This window comes from Schistocerca nitens, chromosome 5 (assembly GCF_023898315.1).
Source record: "Schistocerca nitens isolate TAMUIC-IGC-003100 chromosome 5, iqSchNite1.1, whole genome shotgun sequence".
Lineage (NCBI taxonomy): Eukaryota > Metazoa > Arthropoda > Insecta > Orthoptera > Acrididae > Schistocerca > Schistocerca nitens.
Window position 1 is genome coordinate 281364613 of NC_064618.1, and position 20499 is coordinate 281385111.

A 20499-nucleotide genomic window follows, 5' to 3' on the forward strand; every position below is an offset into this window, starting at 1 on the left:
AGCATCAAATTTGTGGTTGTTTAGGGATCCATCTTGAAGTACTATAATAATTTGACATTGAAGAATGGTACTTAACTTGTTGTAGTGATATGTGTAATTTTAATATGACAAGGACTCAAAAATTTAAACAGCAGGAGATCAGTGATGAAATAACAACAATATAAAATAGTATAGGTTTCTACTCACTACCCAAGGAGGCAACGGGTGGCAGACAGGCACATTGAAAGAAGACTGTTAGATGGTATAAGCTATCTGACTTTAGCTTTCTTCAAAAGTGGTAACACACATTCAGGAAACATTGATCTGACTTGTCACATAGTTATGCAGTGACAGGTGGAATAATGACAAATCCTAGTACTCAGTAACAACTAAGTTCATGTAATGAGTGGCTGTAATAGCTAACTTCACATAGTGAATGGCTGGTCAAAAACAGAGTTCAAAATACAACAAAGTCATCACAAGTCCATAGTAAATACTGAAAGAGTGAAAACTGTACAGTACGCAATAGTCAAACACTGAAATAAATGGCATGGCCTGGAGGTAAAAGGCAAGTGTTTGTTTGTGGCGTACTTGTGTGTTTAAGCCCAATCTATGCCTTGGGAGGGGATTGTTACTTCCTAACCACACTATTTCAGAACTGAAACTGATACTGCAGCTTGGTGGGGAATGTGAATTACAGTCGGAATCAGGATTTGCACTGTTGCAGATGTGTTTGAATATATTTGCAGTTATCTTTGTTGGTGAATGAAGTTTGGATTTAAGCTTAAGGTGTGAACTTTGTGAAACACATTTTGAACCCTTCATAAAATGTAGCAGAAGACATACACACACAACTCACACACATTGACCACTGCAGTCTTCAGGCAAGGTATGTCATAAATGTTTTAATGAGCTGTTGTAATTTGTGCACACAAAGTGTTTATGTTTTGTTAACAGCATCATATCTTCCAATAGAGGCAATGGTTTAAGAATGAACAAAAATATTCAAGACTAGGCACTAATAAAAATATTATTTGCCCTGTGATGGAAAATGTAATAAATTAGAAATACACAGAGTTGCTAACCCTGATAAGAACACATTGTTGAAATTATGTAAATATGCTCAGTCTTCACAATGTGTTTATACCTATGGAAACTCTTAAAATTTTGTGCAATGCTTTACTTAATTTGATACAGCCCAGTAACTATGATGAATAATGAGAAGAAATTCAATTCTTTATCAAGCAAAGATGGCAGATGATAAGATGTGTGAAAAGCAAATTTTTACACTGATTAGTTTTCTTAAAATCAAATTATAAGTATTTTATAATAAGCAGAATGCCATCGCTCAGTACAGGTAGCAGCATTAGGTGAGCAATACAGCAACAACAAAGCTGCACCCAGCACAGAATGCAAAGAGCATGTTTGTAGCAGTCAAAGTGTTAAAAAGTGACACTAAAACACTTTGGCAGTGCTGGAATATGACAACAAAGTCACTGATAGATAAAAATTACCAAAATCACATGACATTAAATGATATAGTTAATTATGAAGTAAATTTTACTATGATATGGCAGATTCAGTGGCACCAAGAGTTGTCTTGTTGCTGAAACATTAGTTAGAGACTTTATTCACCAAAAATAATTGTTTTACTTTCTGGCAAAGTTATTGTCCTCAATGTTAATCAAATTTAATAGTTATTACATGCCAGTCAGAACATAGAACAATTTATTTATTTAGGAATGGTCCCTGTTTGAGGAAATAATGCCTTGATATAATGATGACAATGAAATTACAATGAATGGTCACACTAAAATTATATTATCTAAATCACTCAAAACAGTGGCAAATCAGTTGGAAGTGGTTTGATCTTAGAATTTTCATTATTATAGGCATGAAGTAGTACCTCACTGGTAACAATGTTCCATAATTCTAAATTATATTTGTCTCCAGGTGCAACTATTCCTTGTACTTGCTGTAGCCAAGCAGAACTCTTCCTCTTGAAGCATTTTTATAACTAACCAATGTACTGTACCATTGCAACTTGTAATGCCTCTCATAAGCACAAGAAATTACTGCACACATTTTCTTTGTGCCAGAGTCACTCACACTTAGGTCCTTACATACTTGCAGCTGCACCACTTCTCTCTTACATCTGTTGTTAAAGACTGTCTACACTCCAAAGATTTTGTTTCAACCACTCCAGCAGTTTCAGTAACTTGACGCAATACAAAGTCTCTAACACTGTCATGTTTCTGCTGTAAGATTTTACAAAATTGTTTGTAACCATTTCAGATAATACTTCATTTTAGTTTGGATTAGTGTGGGATTTTTAGAAGTTTCATTGATAGCAAACACTTATTTTCAATGTTTCACTTACAACACATGCATTTGTCGTGTCTAGTTTACTAAGTTTACACTGTAGTTAAACTGCTCTTATGTAATAAAGAGACAGAAAATTTGACTGAAGCTAGCGGGGCATTTGTTGAAACCTTAGAAAACAATATTTTGTGTATTCAAACTGCATTGTTACCAACTCAGATGTGCATCCAGATTTATCAGCACCCAGTAATTATAGTAGCCTCTGTAAACATAGGCATCATTCATTTCCAAAACTGAATCATCCCACAAAACATTGGCAGTACAAATTTCGTTGACAATTGATGGATAGCAGGGTCATTACTTGTATTCTGGAAAAGCCAATCAACAGAGAAAACACGTTTGTTTTCAATTGTGAAATTTGGTTTTGAATTAAGAAGGAAAATTATCTGCATCTTACATAAATTCTGTAAGACATGTACTGTATTAACTGTTTGTTATATACAAATAGAAAAGGATGACCTTGTAGCATTACTAGTGTAACCTTCAAGAACCCTTCCTTAGTTATAGGAAGTAAACTGTCACCTTAACAGTGTCCACTAAATCTATAAAACTTAATCATAGGCCTGTTGGTTGTATATAAGTGATTTTCTAGTCTTTGAAATTAACTGTGAAAACACAGTTTTAATAGCCCAACCATTCTGGTTAACTAAAGCACAGTCAGACACCAAATACAGCTTATGATTGTGACTGGGGACAAAAGTAAATGGTTCATTGCTAATAGCTTATGCCTTAACCTCATAAAATAAAAGTTATTTACAACTTCCAGAAACCATATTAGTGGGGAGAAACTAAGAGAAAGCCTGAATGTTAAGTCTAAGATACCTCTAAGTTAGACACTCAAGATCTGTAGCATCCATCAGTCAAAGAAAATTCATGGTTTATAGATAATTACATAGTAGCCTATATGAAATGCATGAATTATCTTTGTGTCTATCAGAAAATGTTATATTTATCATGATTTGTTGCTATTATGCTGCTTTTCTTTCTTCTTTTACTTTTGATTTTATTTTTTTCTGTTTTGAAAATGTCAGCTTTATTTCTTCTTGGCTTATTACTATAGAACCCACAATTTTATTATGACACTACTGTATGTTGTCATAATATTTTGTTTCAGGACCGGTGTTTAGGGTTGGATTATCAATGAAAATTCAGATGGATATTAAACCTCGAAGTATGTCTGGAATACTTCTCTCTGTTCATGGAAAAGCTGATTTCCTGTTACTGCAAATGGTCAATGGAACAGTGAAATTTAGTGTTGACAATGGAGGTGGTCCCATTAGTGCGACATATACACCAATGAAGAAGAATTATCTTTGTGATGGCCAGTGGCATCAGATTTTAGGTAAGATATCAGCATTTGATTTGCTATTATTGTATTCTAGAAGTTTTTGGTGTGCATGTATACCATATTTACAGCTAGAGGAACTTAGTAGTTACCTTTATAGTCAAAAAAGGAATACAAATAAAAATTTCCTTACGATGAATTACAGCTTCATCTTGGTTGCAATGAATGAGTCATTCCCCTTAAAATATAGTTAGATAACCACATGCAAGTAGCTTCAGCAGTGATTCTGTAAGCTTTGAGAAAGTAACACAAGGTCCTACTATTTTTAAAAAATGTACCTCAATTTCTTCAATTTGTATGCCATACTGCGTTTTGTAAAACCACTTTATTTGTGGATCCATTATATAACTCCATGTAAAGATTGTTCAAGAATAATTTGTAAAGAAGAGATCAAAATCAAATAAGGCCACGTGTAGACTAAAATGTGCATTAAGAATTTGCTTGTGATCTCATCATATCATGTGTATGTGCAATTGCATGGCTGAGTGACATAACAGGAGGGCCTTCAGTTATTTTTCTTAGCTATCACTTATTTTTTTAAAATTTCATATACTGTTGTTGTTGCTGTCATTCTGGTCTTCATTCTGAAGTCTGGTTTGATACAACTCTTCATGCTTGTCTATCCTGTACAAGTCTCTTCATCTCTGAATAACCATCACAACCTACATCCTTTTGAACCTGTTTGGTGTATCTATCTATTCTTCATACTGTACAGTTTTTACACCCCCAGGTTTTCCTCCAGTACTAGGGTGATGATTTCACGATGTCTCAGAATGTGTGTTGCCAACCAATCCATTCTTTAGTCAAGTTGTGCCACAAGTTTCTTTTCTTGTCAGTCCTATTCATTACCTTCTCATTAGTTTTACAAACTGCCCATCTAATCTTCAGCATTCTTCTGTAGAACCACATTGCAAAGGCTTCTATTCTTTCTTGTCTGAAATTTTTATTGTCTGTGTTTCATTCTGTAGAAGTCTATACCCAGACAAGTATCTTCAGAGAAGACTTCCTGACACTTAACTTTATTCTATATATTAGAAAATTCCTCTTTTTCACAACTGCTTTTCTTGCTAAAATCAGTCTGTATTTTTTGTCCCCTGTACTTCAGACAGCATCAGTTATTTTGTTACCAAAATAGCAAAGCTCATCTACTACTTGTAATATCTTATTCATTAAACTAATTCCCTCATAATTGCCTTATATAATTTGACTACATTCTGTTACCTTTGTTGCTTTTGTTGATGTTCATTTTATATCTCTCTTTCAAGACATTGACCATTCCATTAAACTGCTCGTCCAAGTACTTTGCTGTCTGTGACAGAATTTCAGTGCCATTGGCAAACCTCAAAAGTTTTTATTTCTTCTCTAATTCCTTCTCCAAATTTTTCTTTGGTTTACTTTACTACTTGCTCAGTGTATGGAGTAAATAACATCTGCATCTACAAACATACTCCAGAAGTCACTGTATGCTGCATGGCGGAAGGTACCCTGTACCACTACTAGTTTTTTCCTTTTCTTTACTTTCATATTCACCTCACAAATAGAGGGAGGCAGAAACAACTGTCTATGCATGTCTATATGTGCCCTAATTTCTCTTATCTTATCCTTGTTGCCCTTATGCGAAACATACATTGATGGTAGGAGTATTGTTCTTCAATCAGTTTCAGATGCCATTTCTGTAAATTTTCTCAGTAGTGTTCCTTGGGAAGAACATTGCCTTCACTCCAGGGTTCCCATTGGAGTTCCTGAAGGATTTCTGTAATACTTGTGTGATGTTTGAACCTACCAGTAACAAATGTAACAGCTCGTCTCTGAATTGCTTTGATTTCTCCCTTAATCCAACCTAGTACAGATTCCAAACACTTGAGCAGTACTCAAGAACAGGTCATACTATTTTCCTATATGTAGTCTCATTTGTAGATGAACAACACTTTCCGAAAATTTTCCCAATAAACTGAAGTCAATCATTCGCCTTCCCTGCTACAGTCCTTACATGCTTGTTCCATTTCATATCGCTTTTCTATGTGATGCCTAGATATTTAATCAGTGTGACTGTGTGAAGCAACACACTGCTAATGCTGTATTCAAACATTATATATCTGTTCTACATACTCATCAGTGTTAACTTATATTTTTCTATATTTAGAGCTAGCTGCCATTCATCACCTGAACCAGAAATTCTGTGCAAGTCATCTTGTATCCTCCTACAGTTACTCAGTGATGACACCTTCCCATACACAACAACATCATCATCAACAAACAGCCACAGATTGCTGCTCTCCCTGTCTGCAAGATCATGTATGTGTATAGAAAATAACAGCGGTCCTATCACACTTACCTGGTGGGACTCCTGACGATACCCTTATCTCTGATGAAAACTCGCTGTTGAGAACAACAAACTGGATTCTGTTACTTAAGAAGTCTTCCAGTCACTTACACATCTGGTAACCTGTTTCCTATGCATTGGAGATAGGCTACAACCTTGTTCTTATTTCCTTCTCAATTACTGCTTCTCTTTCACGCTCTTTGACTCTCACAATGCCATCCAGTTTCTTCACAGATTTGACAACCTTCAAGATTTCAAAGAGTATTTTCCAGTCAGCGTGGTCAAAAACTTGCTCTTCAATATTGTTATGTAAATTTGTCTGTGCCTTGAGCAAACACAAATTCTTCTTGTTTTATTTCTAAACGTTTTGGGGAAGTTGCACCATTCTCATTGGGTACATTTATTTTCTTAGTATCACATACTGGTGTTTATGTAGCTTTCTGATATTTGCAGTACAGCTGTTATTTTGCTCTGGGTTGTCATATTTTGTTGATTCTGAGTTCTCATGTCTCTGTAGAGTATCTTAACTGTTCTTCTTAGTACACACTGTCACACTGTTTATCAGATATTCACATTTTTAGATGTACAAATGGTATAAATGTCAGTATGCCTTTCTTTAACCTATCTTCTAAGAAGGCCCCAAATTCAGCATTATTGGGAAAAAGTTTCTATTGTGATGTCTGTCTCCTTCATAAGTATCATAGAATTTATTCTTATATGTACTAATACCCATTTCATAAAACATATTGCCCACAAATGTTTTCAGTCCCCTTCTTGTTATAAGAACACTATTTTGGCACTTTACGACTTAATTTTGGAAGGAGTTATTATAAGTAATGTGTATGGACCCTTTACTGATATATTGTGTTCAGATGATAATACTTCATCGTCCTTGCAAGACGCTCACTGTTCTCTCTTCGACTATCCACACTGTTTACAAAATCATTAGAATGTTGCTATCAGAACATGACAAAAAACAAATAACTGACTGACCAGACCTCACAATATTTACATGAGCTGTATAGTTATGTTGAGCAATATGAAAACAAAGTGTTTATAAGTGAATTCCTACATAAAATTGTTTAATTAAATTTTCACACAATTGTAAAACATATTCCTGATGACCAGAATGTATAAAGTAAAAACTGTTACTATTGAAGGAACATTTACTTTTCTTCCCTTTGATTATGTTTACCTATTCCAAGAGAAATGACAGGTTGACAAACTTTCTTGAAAAATGCTAAGTTTATGTATTGTGCAAAACCATAATTGAAAGAAATGCTCACATTAATTGCTGACAATTTCCAATAAAGCTTATGCTTTACCTGCCCAAATGTATTACATGATTCCACTGTAATCACATATCAAAAGTTATACATGAAGCCCAGTATTGAACACTTCATGTACAAAATTTAGCCTATTCTCAGAAGCTTTGCAGTGTGTTGTTACATTTTTCTGAAACCCAAACTAATTTACGTTAAGGTCAGATTCTACCAGTTTTCCCATTCACTGTAAATAATTCATTGCAATATTTTGCAACCATGACTTATTAAACTAATAGTTTGGTAATATTCACACCAGTCAGCATCTGGTTTCTTTGGAATTGGAATTATTATATTATTCTTGAACCTTAGGGTATTTCTCCTGTCGCAAAAATTTTGCGCATCAGGTGGAATAGTTTTGTCATGACTAGCTCTACCTAGGATATAAATAATTGTAAGGGAGTGTCATCTGCTATAGGGGCTTTGTTTCTGCTTAGGTCTCCAACACTCCATCAAATTCTCTTCACAGTATTGAATCCCCCAACTGATATTCATTTGCTTCCTTTTCCCTTTCTAGTCGTATAATATTGCCTTCAAGTTCGTTTCCTGTGTATAGACTCTCTATATATTCCTTCCATTTCACACGTCATGTTCATGTAAGTTTATTTGCTTTCGAAGTTTTCTGTAGTTACACCTTTATTACAATAAATTGGCAAAGTTGCCACTTTTATATATCATTACAGATTTTCTCATTGCTTTGTTAACATTGCACGATGATGTGCAAGTTTAGGAAAATGCATTGTTCACAAAAAATGTGGGAACAACTTCATAAAATGTATTTATTTTCTGTGTTTGTAAAGGCTGTGGTATGTTTGTGGTCCACTGTACCACTGGAGTTATTGGATTTGGCATTAAATACACTAATATGTAACATTGAGCACTGTAGGACTATAGCATTGTTGTAAGTCTGAAACATTTCTGCCATTATCTGTAATGTATGCTGCAAGTGTGTCACTATTACTTCAAAATAAAAAAACCTTAGTACTGCCTGAAATATATTAACTTTATATGATATGAAAAGGAATTAAGAGACTAATCAAATGTAGCGTTCAGTTTAGTCTGGAAGAGTATTGAGAAGTTCACGACAACAATATCTTTACAATTTTTTGTCTGGATTATCCATTGCATTGCATTGTTTCTTCTGAAGCTCAAACATACTAAGGCATTATAATTGAGGACAGGGTTGTGACTGGAATGAAAATCTGCAATGTTGCATGCAATTACAATTAGCCTTAGCTCCCTAGTTCTGAAACAGATTAATTTACAAAATTTCTTCTCCAGCCACTACTCATCTTTGATATTCAAGCAAAACTGAAGCATCCACTGGTGAAATTTGTGTTTCATTTCAGTGTGTTTTGTTGAGTTGTTTGCCCTACAATGAGTAATGAAGGAATTCCTGGTCCATTGTGTGTGCAGTATTTGTGTGACAACACTACTCAGTACAAAGCACAAAGGATAAATGTTGTGACTGCTGCTCTTTCTGCTCTGCTTCCCATCCCCTTGGCAGTCAGTGTACAAGATGGATCTTGCTCTGTATATTTCTTATACCTTAATCTAAAATCACTGAAGAGGAAGTGCACACACTGTATTCCTTATATCATAGTTTTGTTGAAGGATATTATTGGAAAAAAAGACAATGGTGAAATTAGGAAATATATCAATCAAATCATTTAACTCTAAACTGTTTTATGAATGATGTTGCTAACTCTGTTTGATGCATTAATATCTGCCATTGTATTTCAGCTGTGAAATACAGGAATGTGGTCACGTTATCAATTGACTCAACTCAAGGAGAACCCATCATTGGTAGACCTGGTAAAGCAGCTACAGATACAAAATCGCCATTGCTGATAGGAGGTCGTGCTAAACCAAACCTCAACTTACGGGGACTGGAAGCAAAGGAACATTTTGTTGGCTGTATGAAGAACATTATTATTAATGATAGGCCAGTTAACATCTCAAAAGTTCACCTTGGTGGTGATATAATGTCTGGCTCATGTCCATTGACTTGAGTTGTAGTTTAAGAATAAATTACTTTTTTTATATATTCTGCTTGTTTTGAACTTTCTCTTAGTGTCCTTTACATAAAGCAACATTTTGACAGATGTTATAAAGAAATTACTGTTATTAACAGAGGAGAAAATTCCTGTGGCTAAGTATTACTTTGGATTGTGATCAATGTTTCATCAAATTTGCTCCGACAATAATTACATAAAATACTCAAAAGATTGACAGCACTGCCACACCTTTGCGAAAGCTTTTGTTGTACCAAATTAAAATAATATTTTGTATATGTAATTGATATTTTATAAATGTTCGTGCAAATTATGAATGTGTCAAAGAATTCTCAAAATTAAATCAGTTTAATTACAGAGAATTTACTGTCCAGGAATTAGTAGATAATCAAACTATCTCAAAATTAGTGATAAATGGCAAAAGAAGGAACCATGGAACAGTAGAGTTTAATGCCCTGTTGACAATAAGGTCACTAGAGACAAAACACAATAAAAGACCAGTGCTCATTTTATTTCAGAAAGTCAGTGATTTATTCTCAAGATTGGCTAAGAAATGCTGAGTGTGGTAAGCTGAAGATTGTTCTGCTTACATTAAGTTACAAAGAATATTACATATTACCAAAGTGACACGACTGATGTACAGATGTTATCCAGGGTGACATCACGCTACAAGTACCTATTATTGTCACTATGTAACAATGGTACATTTGTTTCATATTGGCACTTTAGGTGACGCAAACAAACAAACAAACACTGTGTGAGCAAGCCTCAAAGGCCCAATGGTACTGACTGGCCACTGTGTCATTCTCAGACCTTAGGTATCACTTGATGTGGATATGGAGGGGCATCTGGTCAGCACGCTACTCTCCTGACCATTGGCAGGTTTTGTGACTGGTGCCACTACTTCTCAATCAAGTAGCTCTTCAACTGGCCTCACAAGAGCTGATTGCACCCCACCACTAGGCAGACAGAGACAGTGTCCCATCCAAGTGCTAGCCAAGCCCGACAGCACCTAGCTTCAGTGATTTGATAGGAACCTGTGTAACCACTGCGACAAGGCCATTGGCTTTAGGTGACACATATAGCGGATTAAACCCAACAGAAATGCATCAAAAAAGTCTTTATTTAATATTATTGAGAAGGTTGGTAAAAATATTGGCACAATCAAATGATGAAATGTCAAAGTACAATTAAAAACACACAATGCGGCATCATAAAACAAACAATAAACCAGAGTGACATAAGTCTGTCAAAGTACCTAAAAATGCAGTGCAGATCTCCCTAGTGACTTTATACATGTTATGGAAACCTACAATTTTTACCTGAGAACTGTTGACATAAGATGCTCTCATAGTGCACATGAAATGTGCAGCAGTCTACAGATGTTTGTGTCTTTTCACCACACAGTATGCTTACTGTGATCATAAGCTGATGAGCCCAAATGTTGTGACTACGGCCTGCTGGTGCTGAGGGCATGTAATTTGGCAAGAAAAGTTTGTAAGTGGACTAGAGACAAATGGGGAATCATTCTAGGAATGAAATGTGCCATAACTGGGGAAATTTTGGCTAACTAGTAACTTCGACTAAGTGCAGATTGCTATGGCTCTAATCCTGGTGATAAGCATCTCAGAAATGGCGAAGTTCGTAGGCAGTTCGTATGCTACTGGCATGAGCATTTACGGAAAGTGGTTAAAGAAAGATGAATTCATAAATATATGACAACATGTTGGGCATCCACAGCTCATTACACAATATAAAGCAAGGAATTTGATGACTGAGTGCAATGCTGGTACAGGCACAAGTATTTTAGAAAATGCCATTCAGCTCACACTGTTGAACATAGGGCTCCGCAGAAGGTGATCCCTTTGTGTTCCTACATTGACCTAGAAATATCATCTATTACAATTGCAGTGGATGCAGGATCATTGAGACTGACCGTGGATCAGTGAAATGTGTCATCTGGTCAGATGAATCCTGTCAATGGTCATGTCCAGATCAGTGCCCTACATATGAATGGCTGCTCAAAACATGCACTACGCCAGACACACAGGTCAGTGGGTTTAGTATTATGCTATGGGAAACATTCACATGGGCTTCCATGAGACATACAATTGTAATCTAAGGACTGTGACAGTTGTGCAGGTCATCTGTATCACTTCATGCTTGATGTCTTCCCCAATCATAATGGCATTTTTCAGCAGGATAACTGCCCTTGTTACAAGGCCAGAATTGTGCTGCAGTGGTTTGGGGAGCATGATAATGAATTCACACTAATGTTGTGGCAACCAGATTCAGTTCATCTGAACCAAAAGGAACATATACGGGATACTATCAGGTGGCAGCACCAGCCTGTAATTTATCAGAACTGTATGACCTGTTACAATGATTCTACTTTACTTCCTTTATCTGTACTATAACTTTAATGACTTAAATGACTCTTCTTACATTTACAGTAATTCAGCTGCCAGATTTGTACTACTCTTAACAATATCTTACTGCTTGGATGACAATTGCCCTTTACTACTGATGTGTCACACACATGCCATATTTATCTATTACCTCTCATTAGGTCTATTTGAATGTTGTTCTAAATGTGAAGGCAAAGGTGTTTGTGTATTTCTGCACTGTTTGCACCTGAGGTGGAAGTTGGGTTCCGTGACCTCTGACTGCATTGATGCTGCTGGGCCAAGATGACAGCCTATTCCCACATCAAACTTTTTGACTACTCTTATATCAGTGACATGAAATGTTGTCTTTTCACAGGAAACTGCTGGATGGGGATTAGCTGTGGTATGAGGGTAAAAAAAGCACTGTATGTGGCAACAGTGCACTCACGTAAATGATTTACTTGGCCATGTGATATCTACTTTCATTTAAAGTTCCACTCAAAAGTACTATGCCATCACACAGTAAAGTTAAAGTGATCAAAATTGTTCGTTGCTAATGAAAGTCCATATAACATTTGCAGGCTGATAAATACAGTTTCTAACTTTTTTATAACTCATCTGCACTCCACATCCCATATATGCCATTCACCTTGCTGAAAAATAAAGTCCATGTAACTCTACTCTCAGTACAACAGTTCATTCATCATTTTTTGGACAGATTTAAATCAGAGTCCAATTAATAGCTCAATTCTTCAAAACTGCACCGCATCTGCTGCCCACTATGAAATGCTTCTTAATTGTTTGTTTCTTCTCTTTTCAATCTTCACAAAAAATTAAATCTGCTTCTTCTTCAGTCAACGTATCAGCCTGTTCTCTTACTGAGTTGTCTTCACCAAATATAAATACTTCATACACAGGATGTTCAATTATACACTCAACCATACTTTGGCCAAAGTTCCTTATGCCATCTCTGAAAAAACTCTTCATTGCATCTGATAATCTTCCAAAAGTGCTTCAATTTAACTTCTTCTCATAACTGTACCACTTTCTCCCTCTGATCTGCAAATCACAGTCCAAAACTTGACTCAAAAAACCTTCTTCTTCCCACAGTTACCGGAACTAAACTTTAACAAATGCATCTCCATCCAAAACTCTGCTCACCATCTCCACTACTTGTAACTGTTTCCTCCATCATTTAATTTCATTGGTATGTGATGTACATAAGTTTAAATTAAATAATAAAGAAGAATAATGCAAGGAGCAGCACATGTGGCTGTGGAATGGAGGGCTGAACAACGTAAATGTAAAAAGGCAGCAGCATTCACAGTCACACACACAATCCTTTATTGTCTAAACTAAATAACGTTTCCATCAGAATACAAGCATTCACATTACAACTAAATACTGAGCTGCAATACAAATACTACCAGTACATAATTACTTGAAGTCAGTCCTATTCACCCAGAATGATGACAATGATCACAACCTGAGTGTTGCACACTCACACAAGTTCAGAATTCTAAGCAAGCCGTTAGCTAGATAACCCCAGCACTAAAATCACATTTCAATTCCACAATGATTCTTGTGCTCAGAGTGACATTAATAGTAATGATAGTGGATCTTAAATTTAAGTGACTGAAAATTTGAAATTCCACTTTAGGTATAAAAATTGGCTCTGACAGTAATATGGATTATATACCCAAATGGGGCTAATAGTAAGACACAAAATTCCCATTTAAGGCAGTAAACCATAAATTAAAATGACAGAAAATTTGAAATCAACTTTGGTTACAGAAACTGAATAAGACAAGAAAATCTCATTTAAAGTAGCAAATAATAAATTTAACTGGGTGAAAATTTGAAGCTGACTTCAGTTACAGAAATCGATTAATGCAAGAAAATCTCATTTAAAGCAGTTTAATAAAACATAGAAAAACAAATGTTAAATAAATAATAAAAAATCAGATTTCAGTTACAAAATAATTAGCCTTTGGAGTGATAAAATGTTATGCTCAAATGATAATAATAGTCAGACCAAAAAGTCTCCTTTTAAACTGTAGTAATTAATCACTGATTATGGCCATTCAACAAACAATGAATTTAAAAGATATTAAAATCATAATTCCAGAAACTTAATCCTTGGCAATCAGCCAATTATACAGTAAGGAATTCCAGTTATCAAGCGATTAAACTGACGACCACCCACAAGGTGTGACCAAGCACTTTGACAGCATGACGATGCGCTGTCACTGAAAAACGCCAGACAGGTGCAGAGTACATCTACAAAACACCAAGGTTGTGCATGAACGATCAGTGATGGCCAGGATACCATAGCGAATTACACCAATACAATCACATGTAAGGAAAGATTATTACATTAGCTGTTTTAAGATACAGAGTGGAAATCAACAAGCTCAGGAACAAATTGCACACAAGTTTCAATGACAGCGGCTGCATGACAAGGAACCACAACACAACTAGTCTGGCCCATAAGACAGATATGCAAGCATGCAAAAAGCAACAAAAGTTACCAGATCACCCATGACATACCGGTCCTTGTTAATTGCAAACAGGGTGATCTACCTAAACAATGCAACAGCTGGCCACTTAATGGTTATGGGCAACCAGTCCTGGCCAAAATAAACTTGGCACCAAGTACGAGTAACTCATTGGGTTGTCATTAAATAACGGTAATATAATATTACGCTTGCTTTAAAGATATTACATAAGTCAATGTAATTTACTCTTGCATGGTGTGATTGAATTAATATCTGGTAAATGCTCTAAAACAACACAGGCCAGCTAGAGACTTATTACAATTTACTGTCACCTGGCCTTTTAAACGAATTAACTGCCATTTAAACCTCACTCTCATGGCACCACATAACCATAAGTTCAATTTAGATTATGTATACGGCATTGTCAAAAAAACACGTAATCAGTTTAGGCTCAACTGGAACAGCCAACAAGGCACCCAAATAATCATACTACATCGTCAGAACACTTATGCTAATACGCAAAAAATCCACTGCATTACAGTGAACAAAACTCAGCTGGTTGCAACCTCCAGCATTGCATTCTTACCCACATTCAGTTGACAGAACAAGCATCCAGCAATTTCAGGGGAGCCGAAACTCTCTCATTCCATCAGATCACTCTAACAATCCCCTGCTGTGCGAAAAGGCTGGCAGACAATGGAGAGATAGCATGATGCTAAATGAAGCTGAATCAATGCAACATAGGCGAACCACAGGGCTCAGTATAAATTTTATTCAACTGGGCATAGTATTTTGTGTACGTAAATACACAAAAGTTTGGAGTAATATTACACAAAGTTACAATAACAGCACACACTTGCTGCTGAGGTTAGATATTCTAATATACCTATGTTCAATTTTTGGATTTGTATAAAGAGAATCAGTAGAAACATAACTTAAATCAATATAAAAACAGTAGGCAATAAATAAGGCAAAGAATGCTAGAAAAGTTGATTTATGTTAAATACAGTGTAGAAACAAGAAAGTATGAGAGAAGAAATTGAAAGAAAGAGATTAAGATGGTATGGGCATGTTAAGAGAATGCATGGGCAGAGACTCCCCAAAATTATGGAAGAACTAAAGATGGATGGGAAAAGACCTAGAGGGCGCCCAAGAACACGATGGAAAATGGGAGTGAGAATATCTGTAGAAAGGAGAGGTGTGACCTAGCAGCAAGTGGAGGAAGAAAAGTGGTGGGAGGACCGAGCCAAGTGGAGAGGACCCATCAGCACCGAGACCCGGCAGTAGCTGGAGTGGGATTCGGATATAGATAGATAGATAGACAGTGTAGAAAATCTCCATCACACTATGTGTAGACATCTGGCGTCACATACCTGCAGAAAACTACCAAGGACTACCCAAAATCACTGCTGTATTATATATTCTAAAGGTGGACCAAATGCTATTAAGCAGATGATTGTAATATTTTGAAACTGACCTCACTCTCGTCCTGTCTTGAGCTAATCCTTTTACCTATACATATAGATTGCACATGATATCATCCATCATATGTGTTAAATTTGCAAATATTTGTCAGTACCTACCATATTTTACATATTCTCTACCTTCCTGTACTGTCTGAACTATTCCTGCGTCATCAGCAAATGTTGCATTAACCTGTACCTCCACATGGAAGGGTTTCTACTAATCATAGTTCCTTATTGTATGGAGTGTTATCCTATATCTTTGTATCATAGAGGTTATAGCCTCTTCGTTTTGTGCTCCATCAGTCCATTTAGTTTTCAATGACTTTTTGAAACGCATTACATAAAAAAAAATTTATTTCTCTCTTATATCATTCAGAGAAATATGTATAAGATAACTTTTCCATAAATCCATCAATACCTAGATTTCATATGCAGCAGCCACATTGTTAATGAAATGGACCCTATGGGTACAGGTGCCTAGAGGCCAACTGCACAAAGATAATCAGACAGTCTCTCTGTTGCTGTCTGCAAAGCACAGCACATTTAAATTAAATTATGCTGCATTTTTTGGTAGAATATGAGAGGGTTAACTATTGTTTCTGTAGTTACAGTTCCTAATGCTACAATGGCACATGAAGTGGAATTCATGTTGATACTGATCAAATCTATGACTACTGGAGCTCCATGCTTCAGCGTACACTCCCTTGTCATATATTTAGTGGACACACCCAGGTGTACAGAATGGGCTCTTTTCTCCTTGTGTAGGAATAATGGATGGTCTCACAAAATGATTCTTAACATGTGTGATGGTAGATCATCACATGAGAGACACTAAAACAAACAGAAAAAAACTATGTGAGTATGGACCCTTTCATTCTTCATTTTTTTTACTATTCTACTGCACTTGCAATACAATATTCATACAGTGACTATGTGTTGCTGTGATGTAACAAGCAGTTCTGAAGAATTCTACAATCTTTTTTAAGTACAAGGTGTTTTATTGAATCGTTGACTGGTAACTTGCATATCCTGGGAAGTACTTCATTGTTAAGATGTGCTTTGAACAGACTATCCAGAACTTTCTGCACAGCATATACATGTTATGTTTGGTTAAAATGTGGTGTTGCACTAATCACATATTCTGCTGAAAAGTAGTAGCACACCTGCTAATACTTTGTGCAATCAGTTTCTTGAAAACAAAGAGAGGCTGATGAAACTGTTCCTATTATTTCACTCATTGATTATAAATTCCTTTAGATGTCTTAGCTGGCAAATAAGATATGGAGTTTGTTCATTTCAATGAGAAATTTTATGGAAATAGGAAATTCCACATTTAGTGAAACTAACTTTATTGAAAACTAATATATTGGTGATAAAATTTAGATCTGTGGAAGTAGTATGAAGAAATCAATTACAGAAACTGACTGCTTGACTATCTTTCACTCAGCAGGGAGTGTTTACAACAATGAATCTTCAAGAAAGATTAAAAGTGTGTGACATACTGAGATTTGATCCCAGAACTTTGCCTTATATGGCTAATTCTCTTACCAATTAAGTTATAGCATGTTTCACAAAATTTTACTTTCAAAGGTAAAGGGTAGTTTGTAAATGCTTGTACCTATTGAAGATGCAATGTGTAAAATTACTAATGATGCAGAATTCTTCACAATATTGTTTGTGGTGTGTAATCTGGTCCTCTTATTCAGGATACAATCCCAATGTGTTCAAAAATTAGTCATTAAATTTTGACGAATTTGAGACAGTTGGTTGTTCACCTACTACATGCTTCTGTATCTCACAGTTGTCTGTATGTACATTGGAATGTTTTCTTCCCCGAACTGTGCTTATTTTCAGATTTAGATTCATTCAGAGGCATTAGACAAATTTATTTATTAATTTATTCATGGTGGTGCACTTAAAAGTAGCCTGCATCCCATTTGAATGCGAATGCAATATTTCAACTTCTGAAGTAAACATTTACAACAATGGATGATTTTATGCAATAATCAATTGTTACCATTTTTCTGTTAGCATTTCAGTTTACTTCATCAGTGAAGTTAGACTATGTTTTTGTGGTCTGCAGAATGACATTCTCAATACAAGAAAGAATTGGAACTGTAGAAGCATGTGTGAAAACGGGTTCAGTTAAGGAAACTCACAAAGTTTTTGGAGTCACATATCCAGATATAGGACTAGGCAGCAAGGAGAGCAATACAGAGTCTGTATAAAAACTGGGGCATCTACATATCTGTGCAAAATGTAAATTGACAGAGAACTCCTACAGTTCGCACAGAAGAAGTACACTACTGGCCATTAAAATTGCTACACCAAGAAGAAATGCAGATGATAAATGGGTATTCATTGGACAAGTATATTATACTAGAACTGACATCTGATTACATTTTCACGCAATGTGGGTGCATAGATCCTGAGAAATCAGTACCCAGAACAACCACCTCTGGCCGTAATATTGGCCTTTATACGCCTGGACATTGAGTCAAAGAGCGCTTGGATGGCATGTACAGGTACAGCTGCCCATGCTGCTTCAACACGATACCACAGTTCATCAAGAGTAGTGACTGGCGTATTGTGATTAGCCAGTTGCTCGGCTACCATTGACCAGACGTTTTCAATTGGTGAGAGATTTGGAGAATGTGCTGGCCAGGGCAGCAGCTGAATATTTTCTGTATCCAGAAGGGCCCGTACAGGATCTGCAACATGCGGTTGTGCATTATCCTGCTGAAATGTAGGGTTTCACAGGGATCAAATGAAGGGTAGAGCCACGGGTCGTAACACATCTGAAATGTAACGTCCACTGTTCAAAGTGCCGTCAATGCGAGCAAGAAGTGAACGAGACGTGTAACCAATGCCACCCCATACCATCACCCCAGGTGATACGCCAGTAGGGCGATGACGAATACACACTTCCAATGTGCGTTCACCACGATGTCGCCAAACACGGATGCAACCATCATGATGCTGTAAACAGAACCTGGATTCATCTGAAAAAATGACGTTTTGCCATTTGTGCATGCAGGTTCGTCGTTGAGTACACCATCGCAGGCACTCCTGTTTGCAATGCAGCGTCAAGGGTAACCGCAGCCATGGTCTCCGAGCTGATAGTCCATGCTGCTGAAAATGTCGTCGAACTATTTGTGCAGATGGTTGTTGTCTTGCAAACGTCCCAATCTGTTGACTCAGGGATCAAGATGTGGCAGCATGATCCATTACAGCCATGCGGATTAGATCCCTGTCATCTCGACTGCTAGTGATACGAGGCCATTGGGATCCAGCACGGCGTTCCGTATTACCCTCCTGAACCCACCGATTCCATATTCTGCCAACAGTCATTGGATCTCGACCAACGAGAACAGCAATAGGCTACAATCCAACCTTTATCAAAGTCGGAAACCTGATGGTACACATTTCTCCCCCTTACACTTGGCATCACAACAATGTTTCACCAGGCAACGCCGGTCAACTGCTGTTTGTGTATGAGAAATCGGTTGGAAACTTTCCTCATGTCAGCATGTTGTAGGTGTCGCCACCAGTGCCAACCTTGTGTTAATGCTCTGAGAAGCTAATCATTTGCATATCACAGCATCTTCTTCCTGTCAGTTAAATTTCGCGTCTGTAGCATGTCATCTTTGTGGTGTAGCACTTTTAATGGCCAGTAGTGTAATTGATGTTTTGTTAGATGGTTTCTATTACATCACGAGAGATGAAGTGCAGTTTCATCTTTCTGGCCATGTGAATTCACAGAACATTAGGTACTGGCAACAGAGAATCCTATTATTGTGTATCAGTAACCAATCCATGATGAAAAATTGGCATTTGTTGTGATATAACAGAAAAGCACATCATTGAACCAATATTTTTTGACATTACTCTCAAAATGATTGCATATATGGAAATTTTTGATACATATTGTGCTCAGCTCACCGAATAAGAAAGATAATAGTGCTTCTTCCAGCAAAATTGGTCAACATACCAAACGTCTGAGGTATCACTGGAACAAATTTGTTATGTCTCCACTGAGGAAAGAATTGTTAGAAAACATTTATGGAATAATCCGTGATGTCTTCACTGAGGAAAGAATTGTTAGAAAACATTTATGGCCACCTCATTTACCAGATCTAACACCATGTGATTTTTTCCTGTGGGGAAAATTTGAGAGCAAGATCTATGAAACAAATCCACACACAATACAAGAACTGAAAGATAACATCAGCTGTGCAGTTTTCACCATCGATATCTGAACTTTACACTGGCTGTATCTGAATATGCTTAGATGTGCACAGTTGTGTGTATTGTTGTTGCAGGGGGTGGATTTCAACATCTTCTGTAAATCTTTTTTACAGTATTTTTCATTGTAAATAAATGGTAAGTCCATTTTGACTTTTCATTTCAGTGAATTTCCTTTATACTTACACAGGCTATTTTTATCTGTGCCACTCTGTATGTACAGGGAGGCACAATGAAAGGACTGTCAAACAAAGCTTTCATCCAAATAGGCCTTCATCACAATGAGGCAACACACACACACACACACACACACACACACACACACCACACATACATGACCACAGTCTGGCTGCCAAGACAGACTCTGGTCCTGGAAGCCAGAGACTATGGTGGTGTGTGTGTGTGTGTGTGTGTGTGTGTGTGTGTTTGTGTGTGTGTGTGTGTAGTTCCGATGAAGGCCTGTTTGGCTGAAAGCTTTGTTCAACAGTCTTTTTGTTGTGCCTATGTGCAAGTCAGCATCTCCACTACACGGTGAGT

General features: G+C 36.6%; 1 protein-coding gene across 1 annotated transcript in view; it reads left to right on the forward strand.

Annotated features, from left to right (window-relative positions):
• LOC126260846 (laminin subunit alpha) overlaps positions 1-9398 on the forward strand; it is a 405465-nt gene extending 396067 nt beyond the window's left edge. The window contains exons 56-57 of the mRNA XM_049958250.1: positions 3476-3703; positions 9095-9398. Coding sequence (XP_049814207.1) covers positions 3476-3703; positions 9095-9363 — 497 coding nt within the window. The 3' untranslated portion in view covers positions 9364-9398. The remainder of the gene's footprint in view (positions 1-3475; positions 3704-9094) is intronic.
• Positions 9399-20499: the final 11101 nt, after the last annotated feature.